Below are 9,894 nucleotides of genomic sequence, written 5' to 3'. Positions count from 1 at the left end.
AGGAGCAGGCAACTCGCTGACAAGCAGAAGAAAGAGGCAGATGATTGATTTCTCTGTATTAATCTTAGCTATGGCTCTAAAATGTTTACCACCCCATTTGATTGCTTACCAGGCTCTGAGCCGTCTCTTCCTCCTTTGAATGTAGCGAAGGCATGGTTTGCATCCTACCTCCAAGGTTTTGCATGTCCACCCTGCATTGTCCACAAATTCTCTAAAGAATCGCGCATTGAGTCCTTTTTATGTGCAAGATGGTACTAGATGCTGAGATGCGAAATCAACGTGTGCAGAGCATCAATTTTCATTCAGATTCTTGCCTCAACTGTAAAAGAAAAGGGTAAAATATATTGCTTTCTGATAAGGCACTTTTCTACTCAGATTATTTCCCTCTGTGATATACAGCTGCCTCTCTTTGTTGGCTTTCACAACATTCCATAGAATAGTCCTTGATTTTATGGCTTCCGGTGACAACAAATGGTCTCAATGCGCCCAGGAGGTATTTCCTCCTGGATTCTGCTCTTCGGTTTCTAGCAAAGACTTTCCTTTTTGTAAATAAGGCAATGTTTAATTATAGCCATACTCATGATCTGAGATCTTCTAGGCTTATGTCCTTAGATGTCTGATTACTTACACCAGCTTCTCAGGAATTCTTTTTGAATTCTTCTCTAAGCCTCGGCTTGCTTACAAACAACTTGGCTGGGAGTTTATTACTGTTGGACTTACACGGAAATGTATGTGTGCATCTATACATCTCTCCGCCTCCTTTTTCAAGGAACTTGAGATAGACTGGAGAAATACATAAATTTACAAAAGGATAAAATAAGAATTTCCATATCTAGGAACATATGGGAAAGCAAATATCAAACAAAACACTGTGTGAATCAGTTGCTAGACATGGGGCTATGAATTTGGTTCTAAGCGTCATAAATGGTCAAGGCAAAGAAAGAGACACTATCTTAAGATTCATAGGATCTAAAAGTTCAGGACAAGCTAGTTGCTACAGGGAAGCACTGTTTTTCTGGAAATTGAACCCTGAGAGAAATCTCTCCCATGGATCCTCATAAAAATGACATTGTGACGTATATGAGATGATAGAAAAACGCCTTACAAGTTTCACACGGTATTTTGCGATGACATGCCTTAATGTAGGCTTATGGCTTGATACTAAAAGATAACTCAGTTAATGTAATGGGAGGAGGGACCCCAAATTATTACTTTAGCTAGGCTCCTGTATCAAGATGAGGATTTCTTAACTCTATTCTGACCTGCTTAGGGCTTCCATCTAGGGTAGCAATATTAAAGCACAGAGAGGAGGAGGTCACGTCCTATGGCAGAGATTAGAATGATATGGCCTCAAACCAAGGAAGCTGAGGAAGGGCAGCAGCCACTGGAAACTGGAAGAGGCAAAAAGGATCCTCCCCTAGAGCCTTCAGAGGGCGCGCAGTCCTACCGACATGCTGAGTTTGGACTTCTGGTCTTCAAAACCGTGAGAGAATACGTTTCTGCTACTTCAAGCCACTCCGTTAGTAGAAATTTATTAAGGCAGCCCGAGGAAATGAACACACATGGAATATTTCAGTTGACTTGATTCCAACGTTTCCTTTGGAGCCTTGCTTTATTCTGACCCGGTGACTCTCACCTCAGACTGCACATTAGAATGGCTTAGAGAACTTAGAAAAAGTGCTGACGTCTGGACCACACGCTCAGAGATTCCACTTCAATGGGCTTGGGCTACAAACTGGCAACGGTGTACAGTCAGAGTTGAGAACATACATTTCTGTGTAAGTCCAACATTTAATTAGTCACAGCAACTTAATATCATAGGGGTGACACAGAAGTACATGGGGTGGGAACAGCTATATAAAAATTTTTTTAACTTAGGCATTTGCTTTGGGACATAACATTCTGTATCTTCATGCCCAAATACAAAGCATTCTTAGACATTGTCTGAAGCAGTTTTGCATCAGCTGTCTGCACAGACCCTTATGGCGCTAAGAGAGTCCTGTTTCTACCATGAGGAGGGAGTATGGATGCTCTCACAGGTGGCCACCGCTGCCCATCTGGACGCTCCCCTCACTGCCTCTGGAAGCACTGAGGAGGCGTTGCCTTCTAGACTGAAGCTGGACAATGCTTAACTTTAACATAAATCAAAAGACGTCATTTGTAAGCCCTTGCTCCAAATTGTCCCACTGCCTCTTGACAATTAGACAATGACAATTTTGAATTTCTGGTGGCATGGTACTTTGTATAATTAAAAAAAAACATCTGCAGCAGAGACGTGCTGAATAGGAGAATAGTACATTATTATTTGGAGGGAAGAGGGTCCTTCATTGTGAATTGTGGAACAAAGCAATTCCTTGTTCGTCAGCCCTCAATAAATGTTTCTTTATTTGTGAAGTTGTGTGATGGCCTGTAGTGGTCTTTCGCGCACATCAGGGAGCAGTCAGGAGTGAGCTGCAGTTAGCAGTGGGGCTGGTCTATGAAGGGCCTTTGACGCCGAGCTCACTGCATCTATTGACTCCCCAGGAAGTCTGAGGTCACAAGCTTGGCTGGAGCACATGAGCCCAGATAATGAAGATGGTTTGGCCTTCTTGAAACAAAGCCAGAAACTTTATCTACTTCATTGTGCACTTTGGGTCATGTGCTAACGATGAGGATTTGTCTAATACTAATCCCCCTAATGAAGGCTTCTCCCAGCCCTTACACAAACCCCACAAGGCCCCGTGATTTGGCAAGCCAGGCAGAATAAAGGCGAAACGGTGTTTGGCTTTTGAACTGAGTTCAAGGCAATTAAAGCCACGGACTAAGGAGGAAAGGAGGGGGTTCAGAAATACCAGTATAATAAGTAGTATGACTGGAGCGCTCCGTCAATTAACTCAATGAGACAAAGTCTGATTTCACGGGGGAAGGCGGTGAGAAGCGCTACCCTCATTAAATCTGGCCATTAGAGGTGCTTCTAATGGAATTAGCTTTGTTTTAGTGGTCTGAGTCCTATAAAGTAGTCTGTACGTGCACACAGGCAGGTTCTGTAATTTTTGTGGGTCTTTCTTTCAAGAGGAGAGGAATAGAACGCGAAACAAAAATACACCCCCCAAACCGCAAATCCCCAAAGAACAAAAATCAAAAACGGGGTGGATGCTCCAGTGCTCAAGAGTGGAAGAGAAGAGGAAAGCAGGACAGAGGCGAGGAGTGGAAGGCGCGAGAGAGTCCTCCCGGTTATAAAGCCATGAGCCCCCTTCGATGGGGGCTTCTGCTCGGCTGCCTGGGCTGTGCGCTCCCTCCGCGGGTGCGGGCGCAGTTCCCCCGGGTCTGCATGACGGTGGGCAGCCTGCAGGCTAAGGAGTGCTGCCCGCCGCTGGGCGCCGACACGGCCGACGTCTGCGGCTCTCGGGAGGGCCGGGGCCAGTGCGCGGAGGTGCAGATCGACACCAGGCCCTGGAGCGGTCCTTACGTCCTGCGCAACCAGGACGACCGAGAGCGGTGGCCACGGAAGTTCTTCGACCGGACCTGCAGGTGCACAGGTGAGGAAGGCGGGCAGACGTCCGCATGAGCCCAGCTGGGTGGGGCAGGCCCGCTGGGAAAAGAGCCCCTTCCAAGGAAGAGATGGGACTCTTGAGATACTTAGACTAGGCTTTGAAAAGCAAACCGAGTTGGTCCATCGTAGGCAGGGAATTGAGTAAGGCTGATGTCTTGGTATACTCTTTACACCCTTTGTATATCTAGCTATGAACACTAAATAAATATTCCGTGGGCCAAGCTTGGTTATATGAACGCGTGCCGACACACCACGGGCTTGTCTGTTGGAGGGGGTAGCTAAAGGGCCCAAGAGTCAGCTTTGAAACTCAGAGCAAAAGTCCTTTCAAGATGGATTCAGTGCCCTCTCCTTCTGAAATGGGTTTGCACTTGTTGAAGAGAGTGGTGGGTGAGGCTTGGCATCTGGAAGACAGACGTCGAGGGTAGGTGTTCTGTAGTCCGAGTCTCAGCGTTCCTAATGATTTGAACAGGTCTCAAGCAGGATACGTCTTGCTCGTGAAGGTTATGATTGGGTTGTAATTTTGCCAGCATCGGAGAGATGTGGCATGACAGAGCTTTCTCCGCGAGCTGAAGAAGAGAGGCTGGTTAGGAGATAAAAATGGCTTTTTCCCCTCTTACCTGGGTTTGATGTGAGCGTTTCAAAATTTGCTCAGTGTCTCTCTTTTAGACCTCGGTCTCTCTTATTACCTGTTTCTTTGAAATCTCTGTGCACTTCTTAATCCTCCGTCTCTTCTGAGCCATCTCAAATCCTCTTTAGCGGGCCTCCCCTCCAGTGTTCAGCAAACATGCACAGCAGTGATAAACACTCAAAGGCTGGCAGGGCATGTGGAATACAAAACACATAAGCCATAACTTTAGCAAAGCCCTTGGAAACTGTTCTACAGTGTCTAGCCACACAAGAGTTTTTTCCTTTTGAAATTATGTTTTTATTGATGTTCTTATATGATGCTGGCACATAGGAAAATACAGATAATTGAGCTACCTAAGGACATGAAAAGGTAAACTAAGGGAATGTACAAAGGGCTGTGATGTTAATGTAGGAATGATATCAGATGTTTTTAACTTAAACAAATTCTGAAACTATTTTTTATACAGTGGATAAACAGGATCCTATTGTATAGCACAGGGAACTATATTCAATATTCTTTAGTAAACCATAATGGAAAAGAAAAAAAAAATCTGGCTTTATAATCATTTTGTAGTCATATTGTTAATTCTGTGATTCAAAGGAACTGTTTTGTCTTGGGGTATTATTGTGACAAAAAGTTTTTAATAGCATGTTGAATATATGCTGTTCATTTTTTCTAAGCTAGTTGAGCATTTGCTTCTGTAGACATTATCTTGTAGATTCTCATGGTTTTTCAGTCTAATGAGAGACAGCAAGTTTCGTATTACTCGTGGTATTGGAAACCACACTACACGGTGACTTCTTTGTCTATGACTCAAAAATTCGTCTAGAAAACTTATTTCCAGGTCAATTAATGATAGAGTACCACAAGTTACACAGGTTGGGAATCTCCATTTTATAGAATCCTGGGGGCAGAAGACATTAGGAACTCAGGTATAACTGTTAACTCCCCTTATCACCATCTACTCTATATTTCTGACCTGACTAGCAAGTTTTTTAAAAAGTGGAGATGGAAGGAATCAAGGATGGCAGAATAGAAGAGATAATTGCAGTCTCCCTGTCCTGAGGGAATGGTTATAAATATTCCTCTAGAAGGGGCAGTAAATTAGGGTCACAGCGACCTAAGTTGTCTCCCTCCTCCAGGATTTGATCTGTCTAGACTCATGCAGGACCATAGCTCTTTCCATCCCAACTTTGGATGGCTCTACTCATGTTGGCTAGACGGTCTTTGTCTTTGAGCCTCAGCGTACCAGGCTAGGTCCTTAGTGACTGAGCTGAACAGCTATTTGGTATACATAATAATCACCGTGATGTGTCATATGCCTCAAAGCAAGACACATGTCTTTCAGTTTATTCTCCCTAAAGAGTGAGTTGCTTGCTTTCTGAGAGTAATTTCTTCATGATTTAGAAGGCAGTCTTCAGAAGTTAAACCTGATCTCTGGTAGCCTCAAAATTCTTTTGCAAATAGAATCACTGGGATTCTTCTGGTGTCACCCAAAATTTATTAATGAGGAAATGTATATTAGCAACCAGACTGTTGATGACCTTGAGCTTTGTTAATACAGTGGAAAGATAAACACACCATTCCTCTCTTGATGGACATTTAGGTTGTTTCCATATCTTGGCCATTTGGAATAATGCAGCAATGAACGTGCGGATGCCAATATCTTTTTGAGATCCTGATTGAAATTCTTCTGGTTAAATACTCAGATATGGGATTGCTGGATTATATGATAGTTTTATTTTTAATTTTTTGAAGAACCTCCATACTGTTTTCCATAGCAGCCACACTAACAGTGTGCGAGGGTTCCAATTTCTCTGCATCCTCGCCAAGTGGTATGTATTTGCAGCTTAATACCGTTCAGCCCTACAAAAGAAGGAAAGCTTGCAGTATGCAACAGCATGAATGAAACCGGAGGACACTATACTCAGGAAATAAGTCAGTCACAGAAAGATAACTACTGAAAAATCCCACTTATATGGGGCATCTAAGATAGTCAAATTCATAGAATCAAAGAACGGAATGGTGGTTACCAGGAGCTGGGAGGAAGAGGAAGTAGAGGGTTACTAATCAATAGGCATAAAGTTTCAGTTAAGCAACATGAATAAGTCCTAGAGTTCTGTACAACAGAACTGTACAACATTCTACCTAGAGTCAACAATAATGTATTGTACCCTTAAATATGTGTTAAGAGGATAGATCTCATGTTAGCTATTCTTATCACAATTAAAAGAAAACACACACAAAAACCCATAGTCTCCTCGATCTTGAAGTTGGTAAAAGATTTTAGCTCAATAAAAAGAAATAAATGCAAACTCTGAGGGGGAAAAAAACCCTAAATTATGTGCTCAAATTCTCTAGAGAGAACTTCTCTATTCTCTGTGGGGATAAATTGAACCCCCCAAATTACTGAACTTAATTGTCAAGAAGTGGTAAATTTCAGGAGACTTTGGCATTAGCCATTCACCTTCCAAGTCTCACCTGCCAGTTGGCATTCCTGAGCATAGACCAGCTGCAGCTGGGTCTTTGGATTTTTGAAAAATATGTGCACCAAATGGTTTATGAACAATTATCTGAGAACTTCTTGTTTGTACAAGTGACTAAGTGCCTCCATTTTCCAATCTCTGAAATGGGGATAATGATGAAACCACATTTGTAAAATCCTTTTGAACTCTGTAAATGAAAGGCCTCATGTGAGTATAAAGTATTGTTATTAATATAATAGAATCTCTAATTAAAAGGAATAGGCTATTTAGAGCTCCTTGTAAATTCACTAATCGGTGGTCTTTAAGCTTAATTAATCTAATAGCCTTTGGAGGTTGAGCTGATGCAGTTCATGTAGGAATGTGCATTGTTTGGTTGTTCTCATTCTCTTTCCATTTTTTCCCCAGTCCTAAGTAGGTATAAGACTTTGTCTTTTTAAACTTAATTTTTACTCAAGGACATACTCAGTGATAGACTGGTATCTAGGGATCCTTTCTTTTTTCTCTCTCCATTTCCCAGTGAGATAACGCAATCCTTTCTAAAAGGGCCCCGTTCATTTATATACCTCTATATCTATATCTATATCTATATCTTGGCTGCTGTTATTGGTGGATCAATGGAAAAATTTAACTCATTAAGTTGATGTTAGGAAATACTAGGAAATCTAAATTAAAGAAATAAACACTTTGTGTGCTAGGCTTTTATGTTATTGCACTTTTCAGTTGTCTTCAGCATTTTAACAAATTCTTTAAATCAGAGTTAGAAGCTCAAATATGAAAGGGATCTGACTGAAGAGCTGTGGGGTATATTTTCTCTGAGACATGCTGGAAAAGGGATTTTTTTATCAAATACATTTATGGGTCATAGGTGAGCTCAGATCCACACAAATGCTTTCTTATTAGCATTTCTACATTGCTCTTCAGGGGCAACTCTGGCTTCATGAGATGTCTTTGTTCAACATAATTGTGAAGCCTCTCTGGTCTTCTGAGTCAGAATCAACCATTTTGTCTTTTGTCATTCATGGTGTTTGGTTAATTCTTGTTTTCACTTTTCCCACAGTTAGACTTGCGTTGATATTTCGTTCCGCCCATGTTCCTTGTCCCACTAGATGAACGCACTGTGCCTTATATTTGTATCCTCTAGGGCTTAATGCCTTTTATTTAGTTATTCATGACTCCTTCATCAGCCAGCCAACCAATGTTTATTTAGCACCAATTACGTTAGGCCCTTCAGGTACAAAGGGGAAGAAACCCCAATATAATTTTTGATGTGTCCACAGCGTAGTGGATGAGCAAGACAGGTACGAAAACAAATACTTAAACCATACGACTTGGTAAGTGGTATCTGGTAAAACTAGTAATGGTAACACTTCATACAGAACTTACTATGTACCAATACTACTCTATATTAACATGATTGCTTTCCATAAGAACCTGATGAAGTAGAACTCTTATTCCAATAGGACAGGCTTTGAGAGGAAAAGTCCAAAGTTACCACGTGTGGCAATTGCATGAATGTACGTAAAGCTGTGGGTGCACCGAGCAGGGCATGATTAGTTTTGACCTCCTTTTAGGTATTAGGCGTTAATAAATTATTTGTTGAATAAATGAATGAGGGAGATAATTAGTTATTGGTAATTTTGTTTCTAGCAACCAAAAAGAATCATGGTAGAGAAAATGCAAAGATCTTAAAACTCATGGCCTAAGTCATGAATTATTCAATTTTAATAATGAGACCCCAAAATTCAAAGTCAAGTTTTATGCCTTTAAATCTAGAAATGTATCGAATTTACTATTTTGAAATTTGTGTGTGCTATTTCTTAGCGTTTTGGAGGAAGGACCTGCTCTCCTATGGTAGAGCTATGACTACACATTCACCTCCAATCACCTGGCTGTAGGTAAACAGCTGGAAGTTTAGGTATTTAGTATTCTTCACATGTATTTTGTTCAATCACTTCTCAAAAAATACTCTATTCCTATAGAAGCTGCCAAATTAGGGGATACATTTTAATCAAAGATGTTTTAAAAATAGATATACAATTTTAGTAGGTACCCCAAGGGAAAATAAATAGACACCAAGCTCCGTGAAGCCTGAAGTGCCTTGCATAGCATTTGATACTGTAGTAGCTGTTGAATAAATATTTGTTAAATAATTTATATTTAATAGCTTCACTCCAGTGATCAACATAAATTTTAATGTTTAATGCAGACTATTCAAGAACTTGATTTTCAGTCTTGGGACTAGTAGAATTTTCCCTTTTAAGTATTTTTTTAAAACTTATGTTCTCATTTGGTGTTGAAACAGGAAAATACAAGTAAGCTGTGTAAGAGTAGGTAGAATATTTTGTATGTTACAAAGAGCATAGAACCCAAATTTTTAAAAAAACTTCTTCTTATTTATGATATTTTTAAGGACATTTTCTTTAACCATCAAAAAATCCATTGGGTTAATAGAGGAGGCCTGTGCATTTTCTTCACGTAGGACACATGCTAATCGTTTTGTTTTCATGTTATTGGAAAATTTTCTTTTCCTTTAGAGATCCAAATAACCCTCTCTTTACTGTGGTCATAATATGTTTTACTTGCATCTATTTTGGTACTTGTAGTTTATCAAAATTATTTGCAGGGCCTGCTTTTCCTTCTAATTCACAAGGGAGAGAAAGGAAGAAGAAAACTGAGGTTCATTGAATCATCTACTACGTGCTTTATACTCCTTTGTTTTTTATTATTTCAGCTTTATTGACATATAACTGACAAATAAAATAGTAAGATATTTAAAGTGTCCATCGTGGTGATTTGGCTTTATGCTTCTTTCATTCATTAAAGAAATATTCATTTGTACAAGGCCAAGCATAGGCCTAGGCAGCAGGATAACTGCCTTCCAGTTGTCTGTAGCTGAGACCAGTAGATGTCTACAGCTGACACGATTAATTCAATGAAAGAGGAAATATGAGGTGTCATAGGAGCACAGCATGAGATCATCACCCTGATGTGTGGGATCAGGGATGACCTTGCAGAGAGCCCATCGTGACGCTTGAAGGTGGAATAGGTAACACATGCAAAGAGGAATGTAGGGAGACCGTGAGGGAAAAGTGTTCTAGACAGAAGGAAGAGCAAGTAAAAAGATCTGGGAGGGGCTTCCCTGGTGGCACAGTGGTTGAGAGTCCGCCTGCTGATGCAGGGGACGCGTGTTCGTGCCCCGGTCCGGGAAGATCCCACATGCCGCAGAGCGGCTGGGCCCGTGAACCATA

General features: G+C 41.0%; 1 protein-coding gene across 2 annotated transcripts in view; it reads left to right on the top strand.

The window, feature by feature from the left end:
- The first annotated feature begins 3,151 nt into the window (after nucleotides 1-3,151).
- DCT (dopachrome tautomerase) overlaps nucleotides 3,152-9,894 on the top strand; it is a 30,697-nt gene continuing 23,954 nt past the window's right edge. Inside the window, exon 1 of one of the 2 annotated variants that reach the window (XM_024755271.1) lies at nucleotides 3,152-3,518. In XM_024755271.1, the coding sequence (XP_024611039.1) occupies nucleotides 3,224-3,518 (295 nt within the window). In that variant the 5' untranslated portion in view covers nucleotides 3,152-3,223. The remainder of the gene's footprint in view (nucleotides 3,519-9,894) is intronic. The other variant, XM_024755270.1, reaches the window with a different exon arrangement.

Source organism: Neophocaena asiaeorientalis, unplaced genomic scaffold, assembly GCF_003031525.2.
Source record: "Neophocaena asiaeorientalis asiaeorientalis breed wild unplaced genomic scaffold, Neophocaena_asiaeorientalis_V1.1 scaffold141, whole genome shotgun sequence".
Taxonomy (NCBI): Eukaryota; Metazoa; Chordata; class Mammalia; order Artiodactyla; family Phocoenidae; genus Neophocaena; species Neophocaena asiaeorientalis.
This window is presented reverse-complemented; position numbering and strand designations above follow the sequence as displayed.